Below are 20,894 nucleotides of genomic sequence, written 5' to 3' on the forward strand. Positions count from 1 at the left end.
AAGACCAACAGCTTCTTTAATCACAGAATGGTTACACATACCCCCAAAAGTTACTGACTTAATTCTCAAAAAATATTAGAATCGGGGGGGGGGGGGGTTGTGTAATCCATACCATGCACGTAATGAGAAAGGAATGATGATGATGATGATGATGATGATGAAGAAGAAGAAAAACTTCATCTCTCAGGAGTCCTTTTTCTCCCCAAAGGTGGGTTTCTTAGTCCTTTCTAAAAGTCAAGTTTCCTCTAGAGTATCTCAGGGGGGGTTACCAAAATCTAAAGGTGCCTATAATCAGTAGCTACATTTGAAATCATATGCCTTTATTTTACATTATTTGAGTCCTAAACTGAACCCCTCATTTTTGCTTCAGGGAAAAGGGCTCCAGCACACATTGGACCAAAGAGAAAGCTTACAGTGATACTCCCACCTGCACCTCAGGTCACTGAATTTCAAGATCTTACCATGCCCACGACTGCAAGGGTGTGGATGGTGGTCGCTTGTGCATCAACATGAGCCTAGACCCATGGCATGAAGGACAGAATTACTGCCTTTACAGTGATCACAGACATCACAAACCAGAGCCGTAAGTTAGAGAGCAAAATCCCATTGGGATGTAGATGTTCAGTAAACTTTCCCCAGAAACTTGACTTCAAATCATCTGGAAAATAATTTGCACTTCTTTTTGTGACACCAATGGACATCTAGGGTTAGAAAAGTATTTCCAGGTGCTAAACTCCTGTCATAGAACTGGTAAATGTATGGCACATGCCACTCCTGGAAAGTGCTGGAATGACTTCTTCAGTGCACTGGAATCCATGAAAACTAGGGGCAAGCCTCCGTATGGCTGGGTCCTTGGCTCCCCCAGGAGACTAATAAATTAAAGTCTTTTTAGCTCCATCTTGGCAGTAAAAGACTTGATAAACTCTCCAGTGTTAAGACTTATTCCATCAGCAGAGCTGTTACTTAATGGCAGTGACAGTTCCACTACTGGGAGGGTCATAAACCACACCAAATGTTAATGTGCTTTGTACTAACGACTGGGCAAATTTAATAATCAAAAAGAAAACTAAATCTTTCAGAGCATCTCTCAGTAGTTGAATAATTAATCCTGTACCATGAGAAGATTTGAGTTCAATGTCCTAGTACCTTACTGTGTGAGCCACTGGGAGCACGGAGACTTGGCAAAAGTGCAGCCCTGGCCCTCTGCACCTGCACAGTCATTCCAATGGCTTGGCAGGAGCCCTTCTAAGCTGGGAGGAGGCAATGGAACTCCTTGTGCACACACACAGAGCTTTCATTCAAGAAGACTTTCATTCAATGAAAAAAAGGACTGCATTTAGTTTCCCTTTCAGCGGAGCTCAACTTCCTCGTAATACAGAATGCAATCAGAGACTTGTCAGGGATAGGGGGATATTAACACGTGCATCTCTCTTAGACATCAGCTAAAAATTATACATTCACCATCTTGTACCAGATGAAACCTCATTTGTGTGAACCACAAATCACTTCAGCTGCAGTGGGACCATCTCTCAGTTATATAATCTTTTAAGCATAACTCCCAGAAAACTTCACTTTAAGCAGCATCAACTTAAGTATTTTCTGACTACCTTCTTTGGGATCTGCAGGGTACCATCATGTCTTAAAAGATGCAGTTGTGGATGTGATTAAAATATCACTACATTTTTCAGTGTAGGTAATCATTAATGCATGTATAATCACAGTTTAAATAGCTGTGAACCAGCTTGTACAAAAAAATACAATCATAGCACCATATTTACAAATTTAGTACCATCTCCTCATTTAACTAGAGTCTCAAACTATCTTTTTTATGGCTAATTAGGTTATACGTTAGTGCTTTCAAAAAATTGCCTGAATTTCTTTTACAAATATACACTTATAAGAAACATTACCAAAACTGCTGTCATCTAATGCAGCAACATGTATTACAAAAGTTATTAAAACATCATTATACACTTATAAAAGTTTCAAATTTACATTTTCCGTTTCATAGGCACTCTATAAACTAAAATGTGGCCTTGTTTTCACAGCAGTTTAAGCATTTAAACTAGTTAAATGTTACCAATGTTGCTCTTTTTTTTTATATAAGCAAAAGGAAAAAAGAACCACCCATTAACCAGAAGCATAATTTACAGTTTTTACTTTTGCCTGCTTTATACACGTTTTGCTTAAAAGTGACACTTTTTGATGTTGAGGTTTAGCGTTCATTATCCTGCTGCCTTCTTAGGGCTTAGTTTCTTCTTCCCTAGAATTCGGTGGAGGCTAGCTGACATGAAGTAGGGTTTTGCTGTAGATCCATCATTTCTTTCCAGGTCTTCACCTGAATTTATACAGCAAAACCAGTCAAAAAAGGAAACAGCAGTACAACCATACACAAGAAACACAAACAGAATTGAAAAAAGGAGAGATCAATAGACCCAACATTAAAAGAAACCAAATCAAGATAATTTAGCTTTATTATTAAGTTGATGAAAGACATTATAAAATTTCTATTTTCTTAGACCACAAGACGTTTTACATCATGCAGAGACACAAACATCTTGCCATTTTTTAATGATAGCTATATATCCCTTTTATTCTCCAGATCTTTTTTTGGCAGTATAGGCAGAAATTTTCAGAAACTCTCATTCCTTTACTAACCCTGGAATTTTGGAAATCTCTTGCTAGAAAATGTGTCACAAAGACAGCCATGGAGTTAAGCACTTTCTAAAACTGGACCATTTTTCACTGCCTAAGATAAAGTTCATTTGAAAACCTGTTGCCATGAATTAATAATATTCTATCTGATCTATTGTTCATTACTTCATGGAAGCATGGGAAGCAGAACAGAATATGAATTTAAAACAACAAGGCATACATTACTTTTTTCCCTACAGAAATGTAGGAGTTGAGTGTTATTAGTGCTGTGTCTGCCTGTGATCATGTTTGCTTAGAACCAAAGTCCACAAAATGAGATAAATAGGATGCAGCTCTCAACTAAATACCAATTTTGAGGTTTCTAACTGATCTTGTTCCTGTGATTCTTTGGCAACCCAGTTTTTCAGAATCCCTGCTAACCTTAGTTTCTGTGGAAGTGAGGTTAAAGTGAGTGTTTAAAGAATCGGTATTATCATGTTTACCTCACTTCAGTAATCCATAGTGCATATTTATGAAAGATCAAGCCTATGACTATTTCCCGTAGTATTATCAAATAATTTTCAAATTGCAAGAACAATCACTACCATGTAACTAACTTCTACTTGTGTCCTGCCACATGGCAACATACTTGGACCTACCAGAATGGCTTTCATTATAGAAAAATACAGCACATGGAAGGTACATGCTAAGGACATCTGCTTCTTATAATCATATCCTAATTCAAGAACAGATTTCTTTTGTGATTTTAGTATTCTCTGATTGGACAGCCTGAACAGTAGTCCCTTTGACAGGGCCTATGATTGTGTGCCATTGGCAGTCCAAGGGACAGTTAGCTTCAAGTGGTATTTCATAGAATCTTTGAGGTAATTCAGCATAATACTTTGTTCAGGGTTATTACACTGAAAACAAAGTACCACCTATATACCAAAGAATATATTTGTTACTGTCAAGATGCTTAAGCAAATCAATGCTGTACAGGGCTCTTCACAAAGCACCCAGAAGCAAACCTAATAAAATCTAAGGAACATCTGAAAAACAAAAGCCAGATATTTCCATAAACCATAAAGCTACCTTACACTTCTTAAAGTAATTAAATTTGAATACTAAAGCATGGAAGACTGTATCACAGAACCAATATGAAAAGAGGAAGCTGCTAATTTTTCATACAGTTTGCTAGTATGTCACCAGACTTCTGTAAGGAATAGATCAGGTGACTTTCTACTCCTCTTTCCATGACTTGCAGGTATTACTGTACTTACAAAAGCAGAGGAAAAGCGTGTCGACACACATTGCATAGACGCTGAAGAACCCGTGTGCAACTAGGTAGGAGCCAATGATGACCGTCTACAAAAAACAAACCACAAAAAAACCTCAAATTCCTTTCAGCATCACTGTGGTAGTATTAACACAGGTCAGAAGCCTAGTCTGAAGTCTGAATTTAGAAGAATTTAACGTCAGGTCTTTATTTCTACCGAAGGTTGCTACTGCTGTGGACGGGGATCACAAGTTCAAAACACTGCATCCTAACACGTAGTAGCTTCTAGTTTTCCAGCTGGAAATAGCTCCAAACTGGAGCTGTTATTTTAACCTCTGAGGAGAATATATGCCAAGAATATTCTGAACTCCCTCAAGAACCACTCAGCCTAGAGATGTTCTGAAGTTTAAGGGGGGGGCTACAGAAGGAGAGAGAGATGCATTGCAAGTCCCTTCCATTAGAAGCCATATTGTCATCAGTGTCTTGCTGTCTGGGAAGTCTAATTTTTCTGAAAATTCAGAGTCACTGCAGTGCCACTTCTGCCTGAAGGATCTCAAGGACTGGAGTGCAGCAGCTCAGTCCTCACTTGAGTGGATACTATGCCACTGAGATGCTGACCAAAGAAGCTGTCACCAGACCATGGCCTGAGTAGTCTGAGCACCTCGAACTGCCCCAGGCATTCAGGAAATTAAATGGTTGCCTTACCAACAATGGTACCCAGTAGTAATTTAGCATTGGCACTTCCTGTGCAAAGACTGGTATTCTCTGTGTGAAGAAAAAGAATGCAAGAACACCTGCAAGAAGTACATGCAATTAGTGATTCCCATGCTAGCTCTGATTTCCCAGGATCTAAAGAATGGATAAGACAGACAACAGATTTAAGGCTGGTTTCGATAAAAGTTTGTAAACAATACATTCTTCAATACTAATTATCTAACAGAAGAGATATGTAAATTATCAATTACCATAAAGATATTAATGGGCCCAGAAAGACTTTAATGAGTTGTTTTGTTTCACCTTTCTACTGAATTTAACAGCAAAATTAATAAATTATGTAATTCTACAGTGATGACAAAATACTTTATATCAGCTCTTGGTACTAGTTTTACTTTTGATTAAAATGTAATTAATTAGTTAACTTTGAAAGTATACAGAATGCAAAATATGGTTATTTGTAAAATATTATTTTGAAACTGCTGCAACAATTTGGAAAAAACCACAACAGAACACGGCCAACCTGAATTTCTGAAAGTGCTTCATTTAAAAAATAGAAAAACGCTTTTCTGTCACAGAAAACCATGAATAGTCTACTTGATAAATACTCTACTGAATAATCTACTTGATATCTACTGATAACAAAGAAAATCCTATAAGGATGCTAGAAATACCCTATTTCTTTTACTATAGCTTATAGATATAAGGGGCTCAAATACAGCAGAGCTTCAGGTCCATTCCTGCAGACCTGTACCGCCACATTTGTAGGCAATTGTCTGTTACCAGGTGAATCTCTTTTGCAATTTTGTTCAGTTCTTACAAAAGGAGAACTGACTGCGTCTGACTTATTGGACATGAATTTGGTTTGATTCAGCTGTGATGCTATGGCTGCAGAAGTCCTTGCACCAGCCACACATTCAAGAGCTGTAAAAGCAATTATGGAAAAGATATTGTCAAGACAAACCAGGTGCTGGGCAGGGGGGAGAAAGGAAAAAAAAAAAAAAGGTTTTAGATCAATCTAGCAAATCCTAGAAACACAGAAACAGATTTCCAAATAGTCAGACCAATGAGAACCTCCAGCTGCTAACAAAGCACAAATATGGCAGGTATGCTTGTGGGTACCAGAAAATAGAGCATATAATTTAGAAAACAACCAACCATCTTACCTACACCACCAGCAACAAGGATTTTCCCCAAAAATAGAAGGAAGTCTGTAACTTTGTCCAGAACTGCAACCCTGTTTAGCAAAGGACAAATGAGACATAATCATCACAAACCAGACATTTGTATTCTTTCTCCTTAAATCTGTGGATAATTGTAAAACATGACCAGAAGCTGTCTTCTGCTGTTTTTACAGGCTGACAACACAGCACCACAGACGAGCAGTGCTGAGATGAGTGTTGCTAGAGTGTAATCTCAGCAGGGAAAAAAGCACTGAGCCTTTGTTGGGCAAGGCCTTAATGTAGCAATGCTGCTACAGGACTGACATGAAGACTATTTATTCCTCAAGCTGGTTTTAAAAAAATTCAACCAGCCCAAAACTTCAAAATATTTTTATTTCAGCCTTACTTCTAGGGGCACAGATAAGCCAGGCCAGAACAGGAGAAGTACACATCAAAACAAAAAGCCGTATTTATGTAGATTGCTGGTAGGCCTCCTTTTCATTTGGTCCTATCTGGCTATTTTTCATGACTCTTTTCTATTGCACAGGCATTACTCAGTATGGACATCACTGTCCTCATATTAGTGCAGGGTAACACAGTGAAGATATTCCATCTCCCAACTCCAGTCCTTTCCTCTTCTTTCTTAAGCGTCATTTCCACTTTCCTCTTTCAGTCTTCGTCTCCATTTCCCTCCTCCTCCAGTCCTTCACTTAATGTTTTAAACCACCTAACCAGTTTTACTGAGTCTCTTGCTTGGTGATTGGATTGTGTCCTATTGCATCAATATGGTCTGCTCCTAAGTTATTCTCCCATTATGTTTTGATGTTACAGTAGCAAAGGAGGAGCCAGGAGCAATGAAGGAAAGTACTGATGAGAACAGGGAGTTTGGCGACATGCTTGGTAGTGGAGAAAAGGGCCAGGAAGTTTCCAAGCATCAGAGGACATCTGGTTATGTTAAAGACAATCTTTTTGAAAGTATTCCATCTTTTTTACTTCCACTCTCTGACACCTCATAAGATTTCTGAATGAATCTGAAGACTTAGGTTTTTCTGCTTTCCCTTTCTCAGACGAAGTGGACCAAAGCTCAAAAAACAAACATATGGCAGATGATGAGCACCCCATTCCCATGTATCTGCAGATCTCCTCTCAGGGGCTCCACTTGTTTCTTGAGGCATTATTACAATGTACTGAGTACTTAGGAATTTAAAGGACCAATCACAACAAAACCATGTGATTGCATCAACCCTGCACAGGTTACTATACTGGCCAGCCTGCTGTTACACAGAGTGTAAGAAATGAGGGCCACGTTTGAGGACAGAAGCAGCACTCAGTATTTGGAGAAGATATGGGAGAGGAAGGAATTGTGCCCACAGAGTGCAATAGTAAGAATTCCTGACATTTCCAAGGACTGGGAGATAGTCCCTTACCTCACCACATTCCGCATGAGCAAAAAGAATGCTTCCTTTGCCGAGGTGCAGAAGTTTTTACCATATATGGCAATCTGTAAAAATAATAGTGGCTGTTAAGTAATTTAAATAATTAGGATACCTTCTCATATGCCAGGATCTATCTGCATGTAATGCATAGTTCTCCCTGATATATGGCCTTGAAACTCAGATGAACATAAAATACTTTCCTCAGTCACGTCCTACTTCTCAATGTTTCCCATCAGCTGGGACATAATATTATCCATCTTTCCCCTTCAAATCACCTGGTGATGAGCATGCCACCACTTGTGATCTCACAGGTAGTAGACTAAGTACTTCATTTGCCAAGCAGAGCAAAAAAGGTACTTGTTGAGGGGTTCTTCTCCCTTTGCTAGTTACCTAAACTAGATTTATAGTCAGTGGAAAAGAATAGGCACTTGTAGAGCTGAAGTGAGCTGACCCCTGTGGTTACCTCCTTGGACGTAATGCTGTTTTCCCTGAAGAAGAAATCTGCATAAAGTAAAGCAGCTACAGTTATTCAGGAACAAAACTACTTCTTCCTGGAATACCAGGGTAAGATATACTAGAACAGCTCTCAGCTCAGACAGTTTATGAATGTAAAGAAGATTGTCAAAAACGCTTCCTCTGGCAAAAATTTGAAACATCAACTGCATCAACACAGGTTGTAATGGACCCACTACAGCCACCTCCTTTGAGACAAGAAGTGTGACTGTACCATTCAATCACTGAAATTGTTTCAAGCCAGAACAAGCTAGGCTGAAATCTGTGTATGTTAATTTATGTGAAGATTTCAAACTTCTCTTATCTGGAAGCTAAGAAGGTTTATTTGAGAGAAATATCACAACTTCTGCTAGTAGAATTTGTGCTTTTAACTTCCAGGTGGAAATACAATCATCACATGCCTTCTGACCTCCTTATTCAAATATTGCCTCCAAACAGAAATGTCATCAACATGCAATATGAAATAAGCTAATATTCCTGTTGAAATCAGGATATCAATTACTGACTTACAGGGGAAGTTAACCAGTTATTCCATCCCTTCCCACTTATTTTGGGGGTGAGTGTGTTGGACAAAGACAGGAAAAAAAAAGAGGTTGAAATTAGAAGGAAAAAAAAATCTTACTTTTTCATAGTAGAACCACATGCATGTACTGAAAACGCCCATAAATCACATAATTATCAGCAGATTCAAGTCCTGCTGGCTTCTGATGAACTAGTAGTGTCTACAATATTTTAATGTCCTAGATAGGGGAGACAACATGGAGATATGGCACATACCATGATGTAGGCATTTCTGTTTATAAATTTTAAGAATTTTTCCAAACACCAGAAACAGCACTTGAGGCAGCAGAGTAGGAATCTAGTGAAGGAGTTCTGAGTACCTGAAAAGAACAAGAGAGAGTACATCATACATAGAACTCACAAACAGTCTTCAGAATGTAGAAAGCTATTCAGAAGAAGACTTTAAATTGTGACATTATTTTTTTTATTTCTAGGTATGGACTCTTTCTCTCAACCAAATTTAACTCACTAGCTTTCAATTAGATCAGACTCATATCCCATCTGAACTTTGCAATAGGTTCCCAAGAACATAGACTCAGCTTGAGTAAATAAACACAAATTTACTGGCTTCAAAAGAAACTACAAGGGATAATGTGGAATTAGTCTCTTTTCCTTGCTAAAGAACAGCTTGGGAAAGTAAGGAAGTAATTTAGCAAGGAAGGTCTTAACAACTTAGGGCAAATTAATAAATCTCACCTTTTAGTTTGTGATCCAGGTACTCCAGTATTACTCTAATAAGCTGGACAATTGCAAGAATTAAGGCTCCAAATGCCAGCGAACCTGTATGGTATCTAAAAACAAAATATATGACTGTTACGTCACATGTGTGCCTATGTACATGGATATATGTATGCATATATGTATATATGTATACAAATAAAATCAGAAGGGAAGGAAGGTCCATTACTGGGAATTACATAAAACGAATGGACCTTCATCCCAGTCCACCATAGATGAACAGGATGGAGCCATTGGCGCTGTTGGTGTTTGTGAGTGCTGTGCCTGTCTCTTAATCTGTGTACACGTGTTCTGTACATGCATTTCATGTGTGTGTCTACTGGGAGTACCTGCTCAGCATTACAATTGGCTGGACCTAGGGGCAGGGAGCTGCAGCAGCCCTGGTGCTGTAGGGCTACAGGATACAGCCTTCCCCTAATAACTATATCTTCCCAGTTGTGCTGGTTGGATGGACTAGAGTTAGTTTTTTTCTTAGTAGCTTGTGCTATGCTATGTTTTGGATTTCTGACCAGGACAATTGTGATAACACACCCATGTTTTTTAGCCATTGTTGAGCAGCACTTGCACAGCACCAAGACCTGCTCTGCTTCTCACGCTGCCCCACTGATAAGCAGGTTGGGGGTGCATGAGGAGGTGGGAGGAAACATGGGCAGGACAACTGACGCCAAATGACCCCAGGTATACTTCACTCCATATTGTGCTGTGCTCGGCAGTAACAGCCAAGGTGGAAGGAGGGGTAAGAGGGGAGCATTTGGAGTTTGTCTTTCCAAGACACTGTTATACAGGAAGAAGCCCTGATATACTGGGGATGGCTGAACACGTGCCTGCCTGTGGGAAATGGGGAATTAATACCTTGCTTTGCTTTGCTTGTGCATGCAGCTTTCTTTTACCTATTAAACTGTCTTCATCTAAACCCATGTGCTTTTGCATTTTCACCCTTCAGATTCTCTCCTCCACCCCACTGTGGGGAAGCAAGCAGGCGGCTGTGGCGGGGACTTGACTGCCACCGAGATTAAACCATAATGCTGACTAATCATTTTCTTATGATATTCTAAGATTGGCTTCCCTAGATGGAAAAAGAGCACTTGTCAGATACATCACACGGCTCACATCCAGCTCGCAGTCTTACCGTATTGCTCGTCCAAATGAAGAGAAGAGCGGCCACAGTGGAATATCAGCTGGTTTTCGATAGGCCCAGTAATAAGAGGCAAAGGCACCAGCAAGGGTACACTGACCCAGTGCAATTGCAAAGTTCACCAGCCAGAGAAAGACAAAGGCATTGGCTAACTGGAAGATGAAGATGTACTTATGGTACAGGCTTTCTCCTCCATAAAAAGCAAAAGTACACTGAGCACCTGGGCACAATTTAGTCACATTGGTTGTGTTAAAAGTCTAAATAGAAAGAAAAATAAACAACACAATCATAAGCAATGAATTCTATATACATAGCCTCTGAAGTTTAGCAGGTTAATACTAATAACATAACTCTGCTTGATGTTCCATTACCTCATTCAAAACTGCAGCACTACGTAACCTGTTTTTATATTTAAGGATTCATATCAAGGATTTATGCAGTCTTCTGCAAAGACTTAACTTCAAACTAGTTTGACTTAACTTCAAACAGGGCTGTTCACCACCTCCCTGAAATTTGAATAAATGAAATTTGAATTTCAGGAATCTACTTTTAAGATATATAAATGCTTTGTTAAAGAAAATATGTTCAAATAAAACAAAAAAAAAAAAGAATTACTTGGAAACTAGAGGCCAAATCAGATGTTCAGGTAAATTGCCATGGTTGAAACAAAAAATGGAGCTATACAATTTAACAGAAACTGTGGATGTGGTCACAGCTTATGTATTTCAGACTATTAAAAAAGGGAGCAATCTTAACACTGAATTACTTTTCCCTATTTCTAGTATTCGCATCATGTATTTGCTTGGTTTGGACATGAAATGAAACCAGATCAGGTCTAATTCCTTTATTTTGTAGTGTTTAGACATCAGCAGGGTATGCATCAGCACTATAATACAATGAAATTTAATGCATCAGTCTCTGCTCATTGCCTCTTGTCCCACTGCTGTGCCCCCAGAGCAGAGCCTGGCTCATGCTCTGACGCTCCCTGCACACAGGGACAGCCAGGGCTGAGGGCCCCTCTCAGCTGGGGCTCCTCTTCAGGCTGAGCAGCCCCAGCTCCCTCAGCCCTTCCTGGACACCAAGATGCTCCAGGCCCTTGCTCAGCTCCAGGAGCTCGTGTCCCTGCTGTGCTGAGGATCCAGAGCTGGACACAGCACCAAGTGGTGCCTCCACGGCTGGGTGCAGGGGCAGGATCACCCCCTGACCTGCTGGGAATGCTCTTCCTGAAGCACCTCTTGCCCCCCAGGACAAACTGCTGGCTCAGGGACAGCTTGTTGCCCACCAGAATCCCCAGGTCCTTCTCCACAGAGCTGCCCTCCAGCAGGTCACCTGCAGCCTGTGTTGGTATAAAGGGTTATTCTTCCTCTGGTGCACAACATTTCATAAATATTTCTAGCTTTTTAAAAATCCTTAAATTCAAACCCACAGCCAAGTAAAACATTTTGACTGAAGGCAAAATTAAAAAAAAAGCAAGACAAATATTTTTGGAGCTTCATAAAGGTAATTACTGTGCCAGAAGAAACTAAGCTTCTTCTTCAAATCATGGCTAATCCCTGAGCAACTTTGAGGAGCAGCTTTCAAAGTTTACCACTACCTTTGGAAGACCAAAAAACAGACTCCTCACAAATTCAAGAACATCTTTCCTATAAAATTTTATTTTTGTCTCTTCCTTTCTCACCCTGTAAATTTGAATGCTAACATTTACAGGATAGTTTAGCAGAAAAACTAGTTTATATCTGTAAAATAAAAGGTGTTACATGAACATTAGGTAATATTTTCAGATTTAACATGGGGACTCATTACTTAAAATATGCACATTTTTTACTAGAAGTGCATATAATAGTGATTAAGAAATGCAGTTAGTATAGCTTTCAGGATAGGTAAATATTTGTTACACTTACCTCTGGGTCACAAGTCAGGTTTGCATACTTGCACAGTGTTTGATTAGCCATTACTTTATACACAGGTTCTCCTGATGTGGCCAGAAAACTGAATGAAATATTTTAAGGAGGAATCACAGAACTGTGGTTTCTGAGCAACTTAGGATTCTGCAGTGGGTAACCACTAGCTCTAAAGAACTTGTGTAGGTAACAGAAAAACTGCTCTTGCTCTGCAGAGATATAGCTGAAGGGTTGACAGACAAAACCAAGTACTCTCACTACTTAGAGAACTACTGCAAACTCATACCTGGAGCTGTAATAACCCCTGACCAGAATGGGCAGGGGGCGTGACATTGAAAAGCATCCCCATCTCTCCTCCATATCTATCTTTGACAAGGAAGATTATGCAATAGTTCTTGTATTTTGGCAAAAATAGATACAGAGCATAAGGATGAATTAACACTGCCCTGAAAGCAACAACTGACCCTCTTTGCATATGAAATAACAGCTGTCTTTTGATCAGCACTTTTCCCCTTTTTTAATCCTTACCAAACCTTTGCTGTTGAGGAACAAACAGTGATTGCTGATAGGCAATTCAGAAGAGATAGTGTGCTGTATATTCTCTCACTCCTTTCTCATATTTTTCTGAACAAAACACATACAGAACCCATTCCACCTCCAGTTAACTAAGAAACCATTAACACCAGGCCTATGGAGCACAGAGCACATTAAAGACCATATTCACTCTTTGCTGAGGGCCCTTTTCACCCCCTAGAGTCAACCTTATGCAGCACACAAGGCTTTGTATGATCCCCTTGCCTTGGCCTGAATTTTAGTCCAGATTTTTTTAAATTCTAATAAAATCACTGTCTGGTTTGTGCATCACATATAGATGTGCAGTGTGGAAGACCACATCAGAAGAATAAGTGCTAAGTGACCAAATAGCCCTCTTAATATTGGTTTAATTAATGTGAAATAGAAAACTATCTAGCCTTGCAGGCCAGAAGACTTGCTCCAGATAGGTACACAGACAGAAGGATACACAGCTGTCACAGCCCAGTAGGAAATACAAATTGCAATGAGTAAGAAGGTGATGATTGGGTAGAACAGTGTAGACATTATATAGCCGATTGCCCTATAAAAGAAACAAAATATATCAATAAGCTGTAACAATTCCAGAAACTAGCTTTTTATCAGTCCTCTTCTAGCAATTTTACTTTGACAACCTTGCTGACACTCACAGCATAACCTAGTACTGGGATCTCAGAATACTGCAGGAATTTTTTTCTTATGTTTTCAAACCTTGATTTTATAATTTCTACCACTCCACTTTTATCAATGGTACTAGAGTGAACTTTATCCATTTGCCATGTTCCAGCCTGTCTTCTACTTTCTCCTTCTTCATGACTGCTTCAGAGATCTATCTCTTTCCAGGCCATTAACTGATTTCCATTACATCTTCTTGCCGACTGCTGCAGACATTACCATTTACGTCCTTATCCCACTCTGCTCATCCTGTGTTCTTCCTTCACTCCTACAAACCTGAAACTACCTTATTCTATTTTGCATTTTACAACTCTGTTCCCAGCAACTTTCCTGCATTAAGTGCTAGCTATGTAGGGGCAGAGACAGTCAACTTGTCTTTGCAATGCCAGGACAGACTGACACCTTCCTGCCACTATGTGACTTTCCTTGCACGTGTTGTATGTAAGTGGTGCTCACCTATGACTAATGGAAGGCAAAACAAATAATTGCCTTTTCCTGTTGACAGCTTAGAGAGCTTCTTTTAATATCAAGGCATATGTAGACTGATATTCTTCTGCTAATTCCAGTGACTAGAATGTGACTAGTGGCAGGAACTTGAGCATGCTAGCTCCCACCCTGCCAGGGACTCATTCTGTGGAAGTGGGAGTTGATACCAACCCTCTTGGTAAACCTGGTGCTATCCCAGAAGTGAACATCTCCAGATGGGTATCTCACTGGATGTGAATTCAGCAAGCATGTGCTTTGTTCACTGAAACTTAAATCTTTATCACAAGCCTTTTTGTCTAGCACTATTTCCTACAGTATTTCTCCTATGATTTAGGGCACCTCTGATGCTATTTGTTTTATAGGATGCAGTTTCCAGACAGCAAAAGGAGAAAAATGTACTCAGTTTCTAAAGGTAAAGTACTAAATGCTGGGGAGAATGCAAGGAAACTGTCATGTGCAATCCAGAGGTTTTGAGCCAAACATCAATTTCTGTCTGAGCCCGGAGACAAAAAAGTCCATTGTGAGTCACACAGGAGGACACAGCCTTATAGTGTCTGAGAAATAATCACAACAAATTAGCTATGTTCAGCAGTTATTGGTAGGCCTCCCAGTTACCATTAAGACCATGCCCTATTATTCCAAAACACTGAATAACAACTGTTGTTTCTAATTATGTATTTCAAGTCAATTATTGGCACTATAACTGTAATATTTTTGAAAATGTAGCTAAAAGGTATTGAAAAAGATAATTTGATTTCCAATCATTAGCACCTTATTTTTTATCTTCCTAAATACATGACCTGGTCTGTTAGGTTTATAGAAATTACTACAGTGTTTCATCTCACCTATTATGCATGACAGCAAAAAGTGCACCTTCAAGTGACTTTTCCATGCTGCTGGAAAACTACAGAATGTTATTACTAATCAGCAAGAAGTTTATGAATTTTCTAAAATCCTTCCACCTGTCAAAGTTGTGAACAAAGGTTTTGAAGAATGTTAAAAGTGTTCCTGGATTTTAATGAATGGGAATTAAAGAGCATCATTTAGTGCTGCCTAAATTAATTGCTATGCTCTAATTACACAGTGGCATAAGACAGGAAACAGATACCTGGCTAAATGCAGAACTTCAGAATTTCTTAATCTCATGATACAAATCCCAAATTGTGATTCCTGGGAACCACAGTGGCAATAAAGATGGCAGGAAACCACAAGCAAGTGCATATAGATGAACTCAGAGCTAACACTATGTGCTCTGAGAACACAGGCTTGCTTTCAGGACCTATGAGACCATAGCCTATTTGCAATGAAACCCAAGGGCCTGACATTTTAAGTCCATTTAGCCTTTATAATATTCCCAATTTAAAAAATCCAAACTCCAAAACAAAACAAAAAACAAACAAACAAACAAACAAACAAAAAACCCCAACAACAGCAAAAAAAAACCAAACCAAAAAACCAAAAACAACAAAAAAAACCCCACAAAAACCCAAACAAAACCAAAAAAATACCACTAAGTGTTCGAAATGTGTAAAACTGGAAGCACTGTGAACAAAGCTTATGTAGACTCTCATATCCTGCTTTACTTTATTCTTTACTCAGAGCTAAAAAGACACATCTTAGACTGCACCCTCTTACAATGTCTGGTCACAGAAATCTCTTTTTCTCTCTGCAGATTTATGCCTGTCCACACAGAAGTTTGATTGGACCCAGCAGAATCTCCTAGTCTATCCTAAATAGAACCCATAGCCAAAACAACACCAATCCTCTACTACTAGTATATGACTCCAGGGACAATCCAATGACAGAGAAAAGTTGGCACTTACAGGTCCCAGGCTCCTATGAACACTAGACCACACTTAGGTTTTCTGCTGAGACACCTTCTTTGCACTAAAGGTATGTGGTAACATTAACAGTGTATGTATTCTTAAGGCAAGAAGCAGAAAGATAAGAAATACCTTACTTTAAAACAGAAAACTGTATTAAGCACAATCTCATCAAAAGGTAACTGATATTCCTTGAATGCATCCTATTAATTCCTTGTTGAACCTGTTTCGTTCAACAAATGCAATGTTGCATTTTAAACCCCAATTTTCTGCCCTTGGTAGTGCAAGATGGAGTTCAAGAAGAGTGTACTCTAGAGATCATTTAATAAAATTCAACATATATTAAAATCAGACAACCATACCTACTACCTTCCTTCAACAGTGCAATAGCAATCCGAATCCGATTTCTTAGGAAGATCAGCATCAGTATGATTATGACCTCAACACCACAAAGTATTATCACTGTAAATAAGCAAATAAAGAAATTAGATTTATCAAGAACCAAACCAATATGCTGCTTCTGTAATTTTTTCCTTGTAATTTGAACTAATGCTCATGAACTCTGTAAAATTCTCTGCTTGAGCAGTTCTTTCTCCAACTGCACCTGCCAAACTTCAATCCCATTTCATAGATTTTTAAGTCCCATTGAAAAATTCTATATGCAGCGAGTTAGTCAGAATGTGTATGACCCTGATATTTATATTTTTAACAGAAAAATGGAACATATAATTCTCAGAAAAAGGTAAAAATTTAATTCAGTGTGACTGCAGTATCTAGCCTTAGATACAGCTCATCCTTTACAAATTGTACTTTCTATAAACAAGAATTTTGCTCATAATACAAGCATTTGTTCATGCTATACTGTTGCTCATTTGTAGTACTTAGATAATAAAAAATAAGAGATTAAGAGTCAAGTTTTTCATGGAGAGTGCATTTTTCTGATCGACATTGTTCTAAAATGTTGATGTACTAAAATCAAAAGATTTGTTTGAGTATTAACCTGGCATGAGCTCCTTTTACCTCATTTGAGTTAAAAGGAAAAAAAAAAAAGAGAGACACTAAGCACCATCCTGGTCAAATTACTTTCCCCTTCCAGCTGTGTTGCTGGAATCATGCTCTGATATTAGAGAGCTGAGAGCTCTTAGTTATAAGCAATATTTGAATCATAACTCTGATTTCAGTAGAGTCTCCATCGGTCTGCTTTCTATTTGTGTTGGTTCAAAACCTACTTCTGCAGTAGAAAGTAAGAAAATTCTGGGAACTTCACCTAGAGAAGACCGAGTCTTTAATGCCTGAAGCACACATCCTCCAACTATGAGACATATCCATATATTTTTGGTGCTTCAGATCATTAGACAACACTTAAACCAGCCCAATAGGGGACAGGTTGTTGTACGCAGCAGGACCTGTGTCCTCCAGATGAAACCAAGAAATTCTGTGGAGGGACAGGAAGACAGAAGGGACAGTACCCTTAAGTATCTGATAACTTATATGAAGGTTTGCAAAGGAAGATGAGTTTTGGCTTTGGGTCCCACAGCTTAGACATAGTCTCAGAATGTCAGACCCAATAGTCACAGATGATGTTGAATTGCAATCCCAAATATTACCTCTGGCAACAGAACTGCAGGTGGCAAGTGACTGCTGTGGTGCTAAGAGCCACAGACCTTGTCCAGAACAAAGTTTTTGTTAAATACATTTCAATGCCATTCTTCCATGAATGAATATATAAACAGGTTTCTTTAAAGTTGGTCTCATTCCAATTTGACTCTGTTATATTAATGTACTTGTTCAAAACATTGTGAAAAAGGCAAGTGATGTAAGTACATGATGAGTTCTAGACTAGGACTCTGACTATGATGTCTTCAAGGATATGTAACTATTTACTTTGCTGGGTGATTTTGGAAAAGCAATTTAATTCCTGAGTACCACAATTTACTCTTGTGAAAGTGACATCAAACTCTAGGTAAACTATACACTGGCTGCTAAGAATCAGGCAGGGGAAGCGCCTGAAGAGTTACAGGAAAAAAACGCATAATGAAGTCCTAATATTCTCTAGGGATAGCACACTAAAAAGCTCTGATTCAACAATATATATAGAAGATGCCTCATAAGCTCAGTGATTCAACACAGAAGTAAATGAAGACATAAAGAAGAGATAGGAGATTTAAGCAGTAAGCTACTCTTCTATTAATTTAGCTACCAATAGGGAGAGGCAGTGTTTTTGGTTATGACCCATTCATCATCAGTTAAAAGTCTGTGTGTCTTCCAACAGGGCAGTAAGGAGTGCAAGTAATATTCGACAGTTGTTTCTTCTCTCTTCTGCTCCTCCTTTCTTGGGGGGGAACGTGTATGCTGCAGGTGGTCTTGTTCCAGTAGGATTTTGTTTAAAATGGTTCATTCCACAGTCTTAGATCATACTCCAAGAAAATTCAGTGACATAAGTGTAAACTGACAGGAGACCTCACTGTGGTCTAAAACATCCTCACAAGGGCAACTAGAAGGGCAGGTACCGATCCCTTCATTCTCATGACCAGTGACAGGACTTGAGGGAACAGCTGGAGCTGGGTTGGGGGATTTAGGTGGGAGATCAGGAAAAGGTTCTTCCCCAAGAGTCAGGCACTGAACAGGCTCCCCAGGGAATAGTCATGGCACCAAGGCTACCAGAGCTCAAGGAACATTTGGCCAATACTCTCAGGCAGAGGTGGGATTGATGGAGTGTCCTGTGCAGGGCCAGGAGCTGGACTTGATCATAGGTCTCTTCCAACTCAGCATATTTTATGATTCTAAGACACAAAGCAGTGTAGCTATTAATATGACTTATTAATCTCATTTCTGGGGCTCTCAAAGAGGGAGAAAAAATAATCTGAGAGACAAAAGTACCCTTCCTCATGCAACTTCATCATGATGAACTTAATTATTGCCTTCTGCTTTCCCCATGATGAAGACTGAACATACAGGAAGTAGAATGCTCATAACGAAAGATTTTTTCATTCTTATCACTAGTATGATTGCATTATCTCCCCTTACAAATATACTAGTCTCCTTAAAAAAAAGCATATTTTTACACAGTACAGAGAAAGGGAATTCTGCTTTCTTCTCTGAGCAACATGTGTAGAGGAGGAGATTTAACAAGGCAGAAAGTGTATTAAGACACTGACTGATTTTCCTGAATATCCATTAACAGATACCAAATGTAAAAGGGCACTTACTAAATGCTAACCATGTTTGCCTCAGTTGCAGGTACACTTTGAAGTCTGTCTGGAATCCAATATCATAAACAGTGAGGTCAGATCCAGGTATTCCTTTAAGATGATCATACTCCCAGTAACAATGCCAGATGCCTTTTAAAAAACAATCAATAAAATAGGAGTGTGTCTGAAGAGTGCAAAGACAAATTAAAAAAAAAATCTTACAAGCCAAATGTTTTGCTTTTGTATAAGCCTGTCAGGTAAGCAAAACCCAAAAATGCGTCACTGTGAGACTAGCCAATTATGATATTATATATATGGGAAAGAAATATCAGTACAAGCGATTACAGACTAAGCATACTGTGCATAGGTAATGCAGGTTACTACATCTGCTGTTAAGTATTAGCACAGCTGGATTCTTAACTGCATTTTGCTGCCATTTATGTCCTTCTCACTTAATTGTGTCTAAAACTAGGCATTAATTCACTCAATTGTACCATTTAATTGAAGTAACTACTGATTTTCCAGACTTAAGCAGTAAGAAAAAATAGTCTCAGAGGCTGGAAAATTACACCTACCATAACCTATAATTCCAATCACACCAAAGATGAAAATCCAGAAGAGAACACCAGCTGTGAACCTCAGTAACACAAGGAACAGCAGACTCAGCAACATTGCAATGAACAGTCCACTAGAAAATGAAGAAAGAGAAATACAGGGAAAATGAGTGTAAGAATCTATTCACTTTCTTACATTCCTGTTACTCCAAATAAGGGTCGCTTTATCTCATTATGAAATCTTCGTTATGAAATACACTCTCATGGCTGTTATCTGCCATTACAAACAAACAGCTTATATATGATGATCTCACAGGGCAGAGCCTGAAATGTTTATGTGTACTATGTTCTCAGGCTGGTTGAATGGGATTAATATAATGCCTTTTTTATCACGTACACCAGCTGATAAACTCACCACCTTTTTCAGGCCACAGTCTAATCTACGGTACAGAAAGTTAAACTGGAGGAATACCTATGTGTGGGGAAGTTGCTGGTTTATGTCCTCCATAGAAAATCCCTGCTTGCAAAGAAACAATGTTAGTAAACAACATTCTAGGAGCTTCCTAGGAAAAAAAAAAGAATTAAATTTAGGAGGAAAACCATCAGGAAGTTAGGAGGACATAATTTCTACTCATCACTGCTTCTACTAATCAGAAGAGGAAATGATCAGGGCACTATGATGCATAGAAAGAAACTGTTAAGAGCCTTTCTATGGAGTCCCTAGGAAAGACATCTACAGTGCCTTCTCTTCATCAAGACAATAATGTAATGTCATGTAATGTTTGTTTTCATTTCACTCCTAGAAAGCAAGTCAGAAAGGAAAAAAATATTGCAAAATGCTTTTTCACTCCGCAAGGCTTTCTAAACAATTATGAAGAAAGCAATATGAATATTAATCCCATCAAACAAATATCCACTTCAGGTACTTCAAAGAACATTTCATGTTTCATTATTTTTAGTAGGTGTTACATGCAAATTTTGTATTAGTACAGACTCAAAAAATTTAAACCCCCTTTTTGCCTGTGTTCAGTAACTTGCCTTCTGAATGTTTCCAGCGTATTTAGCCAATAACCAAAGCTAAATAATGGGGCAGCCTGATCATAACAAAATCACATCAGCTCATTTAGTTAAACCTTCGTAAGTTTGCCTTAAGTCCTACCTATTTAATGGCTTCCTAGCCTGATGTACTTTCCCTTTCTGAATGATTTACTGAAATTTGGAATGTATTCCTCAAGAAAAGTTGTAGTTTTGGAGCTCCATCTTGAAAGCAGTAAATTACCTTTATCTAAAGTTATCTTTAGTTATACATGAGTCCTAGTAACACCAAAACTGAGTACACAGTAGCAACTGTCTTCAACAGACTAGTTCCCTTATACTGAGGCTTGAAGCAGTAGTTCTTCTGGGGTATGCTAAAAAGACTACAGCAATTCCATATTTAAATTTTAATCCAGCCTCCCTTCAGTGTCAAGCCTTCACTGTCAAAAACTTCACCCAAACTCTGACACTTAAATATATTTGTCCAGA

General features: G+C 38.8%; 1 protein-coding gene across 4 annotated transcripts in view; it reads right to left on the reverse strand.

The window, feature by feature from the left end:
- Positions 1–2,141: 2,141 nt before the first annotated feature.
- Positions 2,142–20,894, reverse strand: part of SLC44A5 (solute carrier family 44 member 5) — a 61,630-nt gene continuing 42,877 nt past the window's right edge. For all 4 annotated transcript variants that reach the window (XM_053985012.1, XM_053985011.1, XM_053985010.1 and 1 more), the window contains 13 exons: positions 19,392–19,504; positions 18,835–18,966; positions 15,988–16,087; positions 13,093–13,185; positions 12,072–12,159; positions 10,165–10,427; positions 8,994–9,088; positions 8,514–8,617; positions 7,215–7,288; positions 5,791–5,861; positions 4,616–4,704; positions 3,915–3,999; positions 2,142–2,338 (listed from right to left, as the gene is read on the reverse strand). In XM_053985012.1, coding sequence (XP_053840987.1) covers positions 2,226–2,338; positions 3,915–3,999; positions 4,616–4,704; positions 5,791–5,861; positions 7,215–7,288; positions 8,514–8,617; positions 8,994–9,088; positions 10,165–10,427; positions 12,072–12,159; positions 13,093–13,185; positions 15,988–16,087; positions 18,835–18,966; positions 19,392–19,504 — 1,420 coding nt within the window. In that variant the 3' untranslated portion in view covers positions 2,142–2,225. The remainder of the gene's footprint in view (positions 2,339–3,914; positions 4,000–4,615; positions 4,705–5,790; positions 5,862–7,214; positions 7,289–8,513; positions 8,618–8,993; positions 9,089–10,164; positions 10,428–12,071; positions 12,160–13,092; positions 13,186–15,987; positions 16,088–18,834; positions 18,967–19,391; positions 19,505–20,894) is intronic.

The sequence above is a fragment of the Vidua macroura genome, chromosome 9 (assembly GCF_024509145.1).
Source record: "Vidua macroura isolate BioBank_ID:100142 chromosome 9, ASM2450914v1, whole genome shotgun sequence".
Lineage (NCBI taxonomy): Eukaryota > Metazoa > Chordata > Aves > Passeriformes > Viduidae > Vidua > Vidua macroura.